The sequence below is a fragment of the Patella vulgata genome, chromosome 2 (genome assembly GCF_932274485.2).
Source record: "Patella vulgata chromosome 2, xgPatVulg1.2, whole genome shotgun sequence".
Classification (NCBI taxonomy): domain Eukaryota; kingdom Metazoa; phylum Mollusca; class Gastropoda; family Patellidae; genus Patella; species Patella vulgata.
Window position 1 is genome coordinate 45,831,395 of NC_065880.2, and position 13,912 is coordinate 45,845,306.

At 36.1% G+C, this 13,912-nt stretch overlaps 1 protein-coding gene across 1 annotated transcript in view; it reads right to left on the reverse strand.

Annotated features, from left to right (window-relative positions):
- LOC130010919 (tolloid-like protein 2) overlaps positions 1-11,710 on the reverse strand; it is a 32,162-nt gene extending 20,452 nt beyond the window's left edge. Inside the window, exon 1 of the mRNA XM_056099138.1 lies at positions 11,148-11,710. Coding sequence (XP_055955113.1) covers positions 11,148-11,225 — 78 coding nt within the window. The 5' untranslated portion in view covers positions 11,226-11,710. The remainder of the gene's footprint in view (positions 1-11,147) is intronic.
- Positions 11,711-13,912: the final 2,202 nt, after the last annotated feature.

Consider the following 13,912-nt stretch of genomic DNA (forward strand, 5'->3'; position numbering starts at 1 on the left):
CATATCTATCTTAGCCTATATTATTGCATGCTGCCAATCACTGTCTAATCTCGCTTTGCCTTTGGGGCGGATGTCTCAAAATGTTCTGACTTGTAAAAACTTGTAACCACTAACTGACGTTTGTAAACCAACAAAGTTTTTTTCATCATCACGATGCTCAGCCAGTTTGATACCACAATTTAAAACAACCCTTTGACATTCTCTTCGTCTACGGAATTATTCAAGGTCAAACTGTCAAAGGTGACATACACAGAACAAACTAGGCCTACAAACGGACTAGCGTCTACCAGTGCTTCTTAAGAAATAGAAGCTTGTTGCTTAACTTCTGTTTGAGGGTGATATCGCAGACAATTTTTAAACGTCTGCTTCTATGTTATATCACTTCCCGCGCTTTTCACAGCACGTGATAAGATTAACTAATATGAACACGGTTATTGATGTTGACGGGATGGAACGCGAGACACTTATACTATGGAAGACAAAAAGCAGCAAAAATCAGCAAAAATCATTGAATCGCAAGAAAAAGCAATTAAAATGATATACAGTTTTGCAGCCAGGTCCTGGTGTAAATTAAGTGCAGGCAGGAAGCTGTTGCAAACAAACGATGATTTTAAAGGAGAAATCCTAGATAATATAACTGGTTAATAATACGGGGAGGGTGCTAGTAGATCTTTTTCTAGTGTCACCATGGACCTTATTATAATACTATTATTAGATCCTTGGCGTCACACAACTACCATCTCCGAAGCTCTGTTTTCAAAGTCCATATAATAGGCCAGATGGAGTCGTGGCCGGTGCCAGACTATTTTGCACTCTTCGCAAGGCCTGCAATTACTTGCACCCCGAACCCCGCTACCAAAATAGCCACCTACTCCGATTTTCAAAAACATATTTTGTAGAAAAATGAAAAGTACAAAACTTGACCTGAATTTTCTTTTCGGGGACTCTTTTAAAATGGGAATTGCTCTTTAATTATAATAATTTTCGCAAAGGTAATGGAATCAAATTATTGTAAGGTGACAAATCAAGGGGTGTCTTTTGATCTGTTGACTGGAGTAGTGGCTCACTTATTATAAAGGATATCTTAACTTTTGTCAGTGTGCAGATATTGTTGAAGTACGTTTATTATGTAAATATAACTTATATCTTCTGTTCGTCTTCAAGTAACATGCCGACTACTTTAACATGTCTGACCAAACATTTACAACTGTTAACATCGCGACAGAGAGGACTCTCAATATCTAAGTACGTATAATATGTTAAATTCTTAATAACAAATAGAACCTATATTTGTTCAAGGTTTAAACTGTTAGAAGGGGACGATAAGCCGTTATTTTGTTACTACATTATCAAGTTTATGAGTATACTAACGCCCTTGTTTTTAGATACATATATCATATATCATTCTAATTCAGATAAAGAAAATATCAGATTGTGTCATGTCATGTCAATGTTTATCTATAAGTAATAGCCCTACATATATATATAATATATTATATAAAAGCATATTTTCATAGCCCAGGTTTTATCCAAAATGGTCTTGTGTAGGAGTAAGCTTATAAAAAGTTTCAAGTTCAAGAGATTTACAAGAGGTTTTACACTGAATATTTGTTGAAGTGTTCAGCTTTACTGATAACGTTGCATATTTTATATAATTTCTGGATAGTAAATAATGCTCTACAACACAAACAGTAATTATGTGTTAACAGTTTCTGTATATGTTATAAACAAACGCAAATGTGCAGCATGCACTTTTAGATAAATTAATTTGTTCCAAATAATACCACAGCTGGTTCGGCTGCAAAATTTCGAAACGCGTCTGATGTTATATCTGTGGTTTAACAAATAATCTAATTTTGGCTGACAAAGTGTCCAATAAAATCTCTCTAGAATGGTGTCTATAACGGTACAGTTCAAAAACCGACAAATATAATATACAAACTGATTCGCTGGCTGTGCAATTAAAACTGAAATTAGAAACTCTATGTAGCCATTCCGGTAAATGACGATAATGAAATGAAATGAAATGGGGTTTAACGTCCTTCTGTTCTGCTCCTAAACTGGGCTAATAAAGACGGACATACGCCATACAGTGTGCTGTGAGGGAATTTTGCCCAGGCAGCGGCGCTACGGCCTACTCTTATATCGAATTCCAACAGCCAAGGGATCTTTAACGTGCACGCCAATGTGTACACGGGACCTCGGTTTTTCTTCCCATCCGAACGACTAGACAGCTGTCCTTGTCAGCCCCTCCGTCCTGCATCACTGACAAGGGGAAACCACGCCGGAAAATCGGGATGAACTTTCTCGGCCAATGCAGGGATCGAACACCCGACCTCCACACAACATAATCAGAAAATAGTTTATCATGTTTTATTTCCAAATGCTTTATGACGCTTTTGTAGTTTTCTGTCTTAATAAAAAAAACCCCCCAAAACCCCAGCATTTTACAAGGTTACCGGTATAGTCTATTTCTAAAATCAAACAATCATTTATGATGATCGTTATTTGATATGAAACCTGTTCCTCTATCAAATCTAAGATCAACCACGAAAACACAATTAAAACCGTGTTTAAGAATGAAATTTGACTATTGGACGGAAATACAGTAGACCCAAGAAGCGCAAAAATACTTAATCAAACGCCTAATCGACAAGCCTACCTCTCACTAAATGAAACCTGACGCGTGCCATTCTAGACACACCCGTGTTAATCTATAATTTAAATGGTAGCAACGTATGAGAAACATGCCTGGTGTAAAATAATTGCCTGTATCAAAATTCGACATTACTATAAGATTATATTATATACTATTCAAAAAAAGTAGGGGATATTTGATTTTGGGGGCATAATACTAAAATATGCAAATGACTACGAAAAAAGTCACTATAGAACCTAACAGAAGAAACATTTCCAGTTACATGTGACGCCCAAACGCACCAATAGCTACCGCATGGAATGCAGGTGATGCTTGGGATCATCATGGGGGTCCAACCCAAGATTTGCACGACTCTGACTTTGAATGTTACAGTCATTGTGGCATTGAATTCCAGGGTGGAAACATCAGTTTAATTGTTTTAGTGACCAGAAAACAAATTTTGATATGCGTCGGCTTACCCAAAATGAAAGGTTACGTGCCCTTGGCATGCTACAGATCGGCACAACACAGGCGGTTGTGGCGCGGACGATGAATGTTTCTCAGTCTGTCATAAGCAGGCTATGGTCCAGATACCGTGATACACAATCTGTACAGGACAGACCACGCTCAGGTCGACCAAGGGCGACAACTCAAGCCCAGGATCGATTTATCCGTACCTTGGCCTTGAGAAATCGTGTCATCACAGCAAATCAGATCAGCGCTCGTCTTCAAACAGACACTGGTGTGAGAGTGAGTGGCCAGACGATTCGGAATCGACTGCATAGGGGTCACCTTCGCGCCCGACGTCCTCGCGTGATCCCTTGTTTGAGAGATCATCACATTCAGGCAAGACGTCGTTGGTGTAGGGATCGTCAACACTGGGATAATCGACGCTGGAGCAATGTGATGTTTTCAGATGAGTCAAGGTTCACTGTTGATTTTTTGGACAGACGTAGGAGGGTGTGGCGTCGTCGAAACGAGCGCTTCCAAGACGTTAACGTCATCAGACATGATCGATTTGGGGGTGGTTCTGTTATGGTGTGGGGAGGCATCACTGTTGCTGGAAGAACGGCTTTACATGTTGTTGCAGGGCGTGTTACAGGCCAGTACTACCGGGACAACATCTTGGCAGTCCATGTTGTGCCGTTCGCACGACGTCATGGCCGCCGTTTCATCTTCCAGGATGACAACGCAAGATGTCACAGGGCCAGGATCGTTACAGGTTACCTCCAACAACAGAACATCACCACATTACCTTGGCCAGCACTGAGTCCCGACCTCTCCCCCATCGAGCATGTCTGGGACATGCTTGGACAGAGGTTACGTCAACGTCAACAACGTCCTGCCAATGTCCAAGAACTTGCTGCTGCGTTGCAACAGGAATGGGACAATCTGGACCAAAATGACCTTAGACGTCTCATTAGGAGTATGCCACGTCGGATCAATGCTTGTTTGGCAAACAGAGGAGGATTTACCCGTTACTGACTTGGTTGTGATGCTGTGGTAACTTTGCTGTTTGACCCCGGGTATCATTTTACCCTTATAATGGTCAGTCTGTGCCTTACTTAGTCTAACGATCATTTGGAATAAATCGAGGAATGTGAACTTCATTTCATTTTGTCATTTGTTTCTTCGTCAGTTTCATTAGGTGACTTTAATAACACTTAAAAATCAAATATCCCCTACTTTTTTTGAATAGTATATTATATGTATCTCGAGTCTAGGTTGTAAATTTTGCATTCAATTATAATAATAACGGATATCTTATATCCGTAGATTAATTCGATCTAGATAATCAAATCAATGTTAGGTCAATATGAACTATCGCTGTCCCTTTAAAAGGTGAGCAAATAAACTTATTAAAACAAACGGACTGTTTATTTATTTTTTCTCCCTGTGTATATCTTATAATATTATTATGACGTAAGGCAATGGCCAGGAAATTCTTTTGAAAACGTGAAAGCGATGCCTTCCGGACCACACCCAGATTTCAATCTACACATGTTACTTGAAATCGTCGTGTATAGTCTATACTTTGATCTATATTAGCTACTCTATTATAGAATGATTGCATTGATTGCATCGACTGTATGCTAACATTAGTTTTTATTGAGCTCATAGATCAACCCTATATCAAATAAAAATAATAAAAAATTACATTAAAAAGTTTCAACATCACAAAAAAGCTGATTGTTATTTGACCTATAAATAAGGAAGTGTCTACCTTTGTCAACCTAATATTTTATGGCTTTGTGTTATTTATAACCACACCCAAAGCAAAATTGTTTTGAATATATACAGCGTTGAAGAGCTTTACGCCATTCATTGTTAAGGTGATATTATTAGGAAAATCATTATTCATTCCAATGCTATACATGTCCTGTATAAAGAACACCTAATACGCCAAAGTAGAACTATGAATGAAGTTTTTCATATATAACTTTGCATGCAATGTTTACCATAAGCAGATATTATTTAGGTCTGTTAAAAATTATGAATACAATTTATGTCGACGAATAAAGACATCGCTTTCTGTTGACAACAATGTTAGGGTCCGTCATCAATTGCAGGCTCAAGGAGGCGGAACGTGCACTTTGAAAAGTGATGCTATAAAATTGTTGATAATTTCCTTAATAGTATGACAAATTATTGGACAAAATGTTGTGGTCGGTAAACTTATTTATTGCTTTCAGTCTATAGGGCGCAACGGCCTAAATTACCTGACCAAAAACACGTTTTTGCTTTGCTTTGAAAACTGTATCATGTGATTTTCATGTACAATCTGATTAAAATACTGGGACCTGTTTCACGAAATTTTAACTAAAGATAAAATCCAAATTTTAGTAGATACTTCAATTTTGATTGGTCAACCACTACAATCAGTGTAATATTATCCAATCAAATTACTAAAATTTGGATTTTATCTTAGTTAAAATTTCGTGAAACAGGCCCCAGATTTACATTTCGTTTCGTATTTTATACTTTCGTTAGCCTACACTCCATAAGATCTGACCAGTTGTAGCAGGAGGTTGCGTCAGGGGTCATACGACTGCTTTTGACCCTATGCAGCGTTGATGTTTCTAGTAGGATACCCAAAGTTCCGTGCTAAGAACTCACTGCAACAGACGGTTTCATTGGCTAATCCCTCACGTCAAGCAGAACGCGGGTTATATAACAACTTTTCCAGATCCTAGCGTAGGATAAATGTGTTGCTTCGTCGTTCGGTGAGAGAAAAAAAAAACGATGTCCACGTAAGCGGGTAAGTAAAAGAACCCTAACATTGCCAATCCAAAGTAACTTTTCATACCAGATGAATCCAGACTTATTCCTTTATTGGCCAGTCTATGATCATCCATTGGCCAATAAATATTATTCATGATAATTATATCTGTACACAACGTTTTTTTTTTATACAAGCAATCAAACTTCAGAGATAAGAGATAAGATTTATGAATGCCAATGTATGTGATATTTGCATTAAACGATTATGACGAACAATTCAGATATTGCTGACGTCTATTTGTAAAATGTTATTATAGATAAAATATTCATAGGATCACAAAATATATCACGATATATATGTCAGTGTTCTATGTGCACAGGTGTGTGCATGTTTGTGCAGATATAAATAAATAAATACTAAAGATTTTGTATATGAAAACACCGCTAATTTATAGCTTTAAAAGGTCTTTATTTGAATGGGGTAACTATATAAACAAATATTTTCAAATTAAACAGACTGCTTTTAGCTCTAGTCAGTGGCAGGTGTCTGGAAAATCTCCTTTTCACATAAATATTATAGATACCTATGCTTTCCATATTTTAGTGCATCGTCGTCTGGTAAAGCGAATGGGAATAGCTTTCGTTTACATTAAATTAACGGTTTAGCAAGTTTCCACTGCATATAGGTAACATACTAGGAAAATAAATACATTTCTATACAAAACGATTAAGGCGTTTAAATAGCCCATCATGTCAATAGGCTGGGTTCGTGTAGATAACTCAACAAATTTCAGGCTTGCATTAAAACCAAAAGTTTATTCGGGAAGACACCAAGAATATTGAGCGGCGTCAAAGATGTTTGAAACTAACATGACAATCTTTATTCCTTAGGAGCCATGCAGATATCAAACGTTGTAACACAGTTTCACTCCCAGAAGAGTCACTATGAATACCTTTTTTTCACTTGGCCTATAAGAAACAATATCAGGTGATACAACAATCACATGTATAAGTTCGATTCAATTTTTACTTGTCTAAGCGATTAAGAAAGCTACGGAACGAAGCATACGCCCACGTAAGTCATCTGGGCAGTCTACAAGGGTTGTCGCATATCATTTCTTTTGTCGGTAAGAAGAACATTTACAAAATAATTTTAAGTAACAGCCCATTAAAGAATTAAGTAATCATGGGCGGGTCCAGCAATTTTTGCAGGAGGGGGGGGGGGGTGCCAGGCTCCTGTTAAGGAAATTAAATATTGACAGTTGACAACTCATGATGCCATCATCGTCTCTAAATATTACGTTGGCATACATACGCATTGAGCCTTTTAAAGAGAGAAATCCAACACCCCCGTTTGATGTCAGTTTTTATAAAGAAATTAATAGTATCACATTGTGATTCAATTTCATTGATGCAAAGCATTAATTGTGATATCACGCATATCATTATTTCGCGCTTTGAATGCCAACCCCATCCCACCATCTGATGATAAAGGACAAAGCATACGACCGTTACACTTCTCTCTTTAAGTGTTTTTTTTTACAAATTTGTATGTACATGTAACTGAGAAGGGTAATTATCATTAGGATTTGTTTGGCTTCTAGTTCTGCCCCATGCTAAAACTGTGGTCTCTAGAACATCCACAAGATTTATCAAGGAGATCAAGTGCCATATATTGTTGAAAATCAATAGGATTCTTATCCACATAAACTTAAACAGTGTACATAAATTTAAAGTTAATCGGGTGATAAGTTTGATCTCTAGAGAATCCAAAAGATACCACCTTCTAGACATGTTGCTTCGATATGGCGTTGTGTTAAGGCGGTAGAATGATATTGTTTAATTCAGCAGTGCTGTCGTTCCAGCTCTTGCTCGTATTTCGCTATAGTCTTGATATCTACTACTTCAGGTGTGATACTTGACGTTCAAGTCAGCACCGGAGTTATTATTGGTCCTCAGCTATTCGTTAACTCAGTAGATGATTCTCCTCGGTTTCCAATAAGCTCGAGAGGTTCGGAAGCTGTTTCTCCTCGTCAGCACCGGATATATTAATATTCCCAGTCTGGTACATATATAAATATCATTGTTACTACCCAACCTGGTATTTATGTTTCTCCTCGTCATCACTTCTTAGCACCAGTGCTATTTTTTGGCTGATATTCGAATCCTTATCGAGAGTTTTGTGAAAAATAAAAACACTGCTGAAATTATGGATATAATTGTTCTCTCGCGATACTGTACTAATTTGGTCGGTTTTTTTTCTTTCTTTTTACGTAGTCTACAATGGGGAAGCAGACGTTAAGTATTCGGTGGAATTTTCTGCAATGATGGACATCTCAAATTTATTAGCGTAAACTGTGGATTGAAGTCAGATCGATAGCAGAAATGCAAGATAAACCAACGAAATAACTTCGAACAGACCTCAACGATAAAACCAAATACTGTCGTATGATAAAGCAAAACCATAGGCGTACCCCCCCCCCTCCCCCACCACCCCGCGAAATAACTTCGAACAGACCTCAATAATAAAACCAAACACTGCGCTAATGACACAGCCCTTGTCGTATGATAAATCGAAACCATTTTATTTATTTTTTTTAAATAGATATATTCGGTGAACTGTCCATTTTCGGGCAATGTATTTCCGTTTTTCGGAATAATTGTATAATTACAAAATGAAATTGTTCTAGGTTTACGTTATGAATACTATGATACTTAAGTGGAGCTTTGTGGATAACTCCTTTTAGTTAATGATTGACTCATTCTGAAAATTCGGGTGACAAAGAAAATTTTCGAACAAACAGCCTCAGCCCCCTTAACTGAAATTGCCCCCTACGCCTAGGGTATCTTGCTTTATGGTATATATAAAGTACTTCATTCAGGGTGTATTATTGGGATCATGTCTATAGAATCATGATCATGTGTCACGTGTATCTGTTAGTCAAATATCGACATTTGCTGGCATCTGATCGGCCATTAATTGTTAGACCTAATTATTTTATAAATATGTCCATAATTATACAGGCAGTGTTATCATGAACCTGGCTATGCATTTTCCTTTCACTATATGGGTCAATTGTATAAGAATGTATAGCTTGGAGGTCCCACATAATCATATTCATATCAAGGCTAATCATCTCTCTGACCTTTCCATTGTTTTAATACTGAACCTAATAACACTTCGTGTAGTTAAAGGGTGGAGTCAAAATAATATACGGCAGTTAAGTTTTTATTTGCCAAATTGAATAGTGAGCTTTAAGACGCAAGGTGTCTAACGTATAATATTCTATCTAGTCCTACTATTATCCTTGTAATCTATACCCCAGATACAAAGGGGGGGGGGGGAGAGATTAAAATGTCATTTCAGGCATTTTATATCATTTAACATAATACATTTGTTATGGGCATCACATGTTAAATTGAATTTTTGTCGAGGTACGTCTTTTTACATGATAAATTTAATTTTGTATCAAGGTCTTGTTTTTACATCTTCAAATTGTCGTAAGAACATCAATATCCAGCCCCCTAAAACAACACTTTACCAGTGAAATAATACTAGTATAGACTATACATATAATATGCATAAATTAATTAAAGGTACATGTAGGGTATGGGTGTCGTTCACGGGGCAGGACATGCTAGCGTTTTCAGAACACTTGATACCATTGATATAAGAACTATCATAATCCACATTCATTGACGTACATATATTATTATGTTAAAATTATTTAGCAGAATAATCGTTTGAATTGCTTACAAATACTTTCATAACAGTCTGATATCCTGTGTTCGTGGGTTTCTTATCAATATTTTTTCTACTAGATGAATGCATTCATGTATCTGAAAAGGTTATAAAGGTATATATACTTCAGACGTTTTATAAATGATCTTATATAACGATTTTCTGATAAATTTGTAGAAACGGAAATCATAAGGAATCGTATAGACAACAAGCGCGTTTCGAATAAAAACGACTTTCTCAACAAGAACAATAAAACGATTCCCCAAAACTATCACAAAAGTCTCGTTGTCACTTTAGGAGAACAATTTTATGAATGGAAAAGAAAATTGACAGTACTTTTAAGTGATAATTTTATTAATAAATGTTTCTTAAAAGTGAAATCTATTTGTAAAATCTACTCACTTTCTTTTTTCTAGATCTACAATAATTAATCTAATATAATTATCATTGCTGTGATTTAAACCTTTGATTTCGGTATAAATAAAATATTGAATTTGATTGATTAGATGTGTTACTTCGTTTAGTAAAGAAGCATGCTATATTCCATTAATTTCGGTTTTGTAAAGAGAGGGTCGGCTTGTTCAAGCATTATACTTTCATTTTTGGCTAATTGTACCGGTTATGGAACACCTATCGGTTGTACCTCAAGACTGAAATATCTGATATTGACAAACAAAATGTTCAACGTAGACAGACTGGCATCCTAATTTAATATCCAATAAAATCGACAATTTCATTTGTACCCAATACAAAGAAGTTCCGCGTTGAGTACAATTCAAGTTCGGTTAACATATTTTGAATCGAACGTCCGCGTTGTGAGTTATCAGGTCACAATAATAGTGTACATGTATATATAACACCCAATACATGTTCTGTCTGCTTGTCGACGCCCTCACTGCAATGCACACGCATACTCATGGCGTATCTAAACTTTGGTATACAAACGTATTAAATATTCGTTACATAGCACAACAAAGACAGCTTTTGAATACTCGAATATATCTTTGGCTAGGTCTTTATGTTGATCACATTGTCAATATACCACTATTGTATTATATAAGAGTCATAGGCACACTACTCTATCAGCGAAATGTTACTCAGCTCGTAAAAAAAACCCACTAATGGTGTGATTTAAGTAAATCACTAATTACGGTATAATTACTTAAGGTGCTTTAATTATCACTTGACAATAGCCCAATACACACTATAAATGATATCTCAAATATATAAGCTATATCTGTTGGCTTGACATTATAGTTTATGAAGGTAACATGTATGAATAATGATGAAAAGAGCATTTAAATTTCTATTTAAAAAAAAACAAAACTGATCATTTTATTCTATCACCGATTGGAAATAGATAATAGATTTGTATTTAGTTGTAAGTTTCATGTACACGTGTAAAATGTGTCTAAAGTATTCGTACCGCTACAGATACGTTTTGCGTAATATGAAAGCAAAGCATTTGATTTATTACAGTAAATTAACACAAGTTTTCCCCCCACGTCGTTGATTATTATATCAGATTATGATATGTTTACTTACTTTCGATTCTGTGAATGCTATTAGGGCCAGAACACATAATAAAAGCACTGCACTAATGTTTCCAAGGTTTTTAGCCATTACCCAACACCTCTCTGGAAGACCCTATTTCTGATGGGGTCGGGTTATTCCGACCGTTTTTTTCATCTGTTTGTCATATAAAATTTAATATGGTCAAATTTATATCTGAAGTAACACTCGAATATCATCATATATCTCATACACATATAAATGTCACTTGTTATTTCCATTCCTAAATATTCCTCTTCAGCAAGCTCTTGCTAACAGACACAATACAGTTGTTACGTCCACGCCAAATAACTGCCATAAATCAGATATCGACATTTTCTTTCATAAACCATTAACTAAACATAAACATATATTTACACTACTATATAACATTATAAACCAAAACGACAATCAAACCGCTCCCTACTTCAACCAATGAAATGTTACTCGTTGGTCTATATAATATACATCATTGAAACGCGTGTAGTACAACACCACAGTTTAGTGTATATCGGTCTACGTGTGAACATTTGCAGACGATAAAAAATGCTTTAAAGAAGAATCTGTCAGCTGGCTCTATGAATGGCAAGTAGCTTGTTGGAGGTTCAGAAAGAATCTGGTCTTTCTATGTACAAATTATGAAACCATAGGCCATAAAATTGTACAATAGGGTGAAGGCTTATATGATGTAAATGTGTTGTTTGTACATACGCTAGGGCGTGACTGTTTATTGCAGTAGTTTATGGCTGTCACAATTGGTCGTTACTTTCGCGTCATTTTCATAAAATAAACAGTTTGACAGGGAGTTATGATAGATACGCCGTGTCTATAGGAAGTATGTAAATTTGAATAATCCAACATACCTGTCTTTATTCAAGTGGGGATCCAGGAATATTTAACCGGTTGTGGGGATAGGGTTCTGGGGTTATCAATGAACAAACCCAATGAGGACACATTTCCTGTACCCCGATCGGATTCCAGCGAGCGGAATATTATTTAGACACGACCCCATGCCACCCTTAGACCAAAAAAAACCAAAAAAAACCTTCACTGGCAAAGGCCACTTGCCCTTCTAATTCTTCTAATTGACAGAAGCCTATTCTGTATGCCATTATTCCAAACTAGTGTTTATTTGGAGTGGTCACATACTATGTTGTACTAAATTGAAATTCACTAAAAACCTGTATGTCCGTTTTTCCCTTGGACGTAAAACATACTTGTTTGGGGTGGTCACATAACAAACCATTATGTTGTACTAAATTGAAATCCACCAAAAACATGTATGTCCGTTTTTCCCTTGGACGTAAAACACATTTGTTATTGTACAACACGACCAACGTATAACATAAATGCTGGTTAGCTTTTTTACTTGAATAGTCTATATGTCAGATTTCATTATTACATAAGAAAAAAAAAATGCTTTATAGCATAGATTATTTCATTCTACATGTAGTTTCATGGCTACAACATAAGAGGCACGAAGAGTTTTACCATGGACCTTATAAGTTCATGGTTTTACAAATTACCCAGTGCATTTTGTTTAAATCATTGAACTCGCGCACGTGTTATTCTTCCGCTCCAGTTTGCTTCAAGTTTCGATCGAGTTTCAACCCACATCCTATTTCATCTTACAATGTAAATAAGCTACTGCTGATTCATTGAGACTTATATCGCATCGGAATTCTATTCACCAATAATAGAAATAGAAGCAAGTGTTGTTTTTATTGACTTAAAGTCAGGTTATATTCAATACTTCTCATTATTTTTTTAATATAATGTCTAATTTTGTAAGAGACAACAATAAAACCAAGCTTCATTTTCTATGAAAGCAAGGTGCTACATATTTTCTGGGACGTGGAGACATGTCTGTAGGGAGACAAATATTATAAGAGATAATGTATCCTTTTCCCGAAAGAAAAAAAGACGTAATTTGAAATCGTATACACTTTCAAACACAAACATCACGCAAAAGTATAAAATGCCATATCAGACATCACACAGTTGACAAAAAGTCATATATTGACAACCCGGTTAAACACGAAATCCTATCACGGTTAAACCACAGCACTACACTGCCAATACAAAACACAAAATTCGGAGATCATCAGGATTGCAGTTCAGTTAAACCTCGAGATAACAGTACAGCACTCACATATTCCTACATAAACAAAACAGCATGAACGATATGGAAAAAGATCCTCTAAAACCACATACATTCAGGCAGGATTAAAAAACCCCAGAAAACCAATAAAGTAATTGAATGTCATTAGATAAGAGAACACGAGAAAAATAGAAATAGTCCGTACATTCCCTTGTTTTTATTCATTCTATACCTTATAAAAACATGGTAATGCACGGACTTTTTCTGTTTTTCTTTCGAGTTCTCTTATCTAGTGACAGTCAATTCTTTTTATGAATTGTCAGATATCCCCTCACAGTTTCACACAACAACTTTTGGCCTTCGAAGGAATTATTAGTGAGCAGAAATTCTCCCATATTATATCTGTTATCACTCGTCACTTCAGTCAGTTATACAGAGGAATAACTCGTGTTTTCCTTTTGCGTTCGTCACTTCCGATTGTTGAAACCTTTATTACCCATCCATCGTAGCAATGATCTCTGTATTAAAATTATATTTGGAACGTGTTAAACCAGTTCTATCACATATGTGATAATGACTGACATAAATATTGTCCTTTAAGTGTACACTATGCCAAGCACAGGACTAACCTTCTTAACCAAGAAGAGCAACTCTAAAT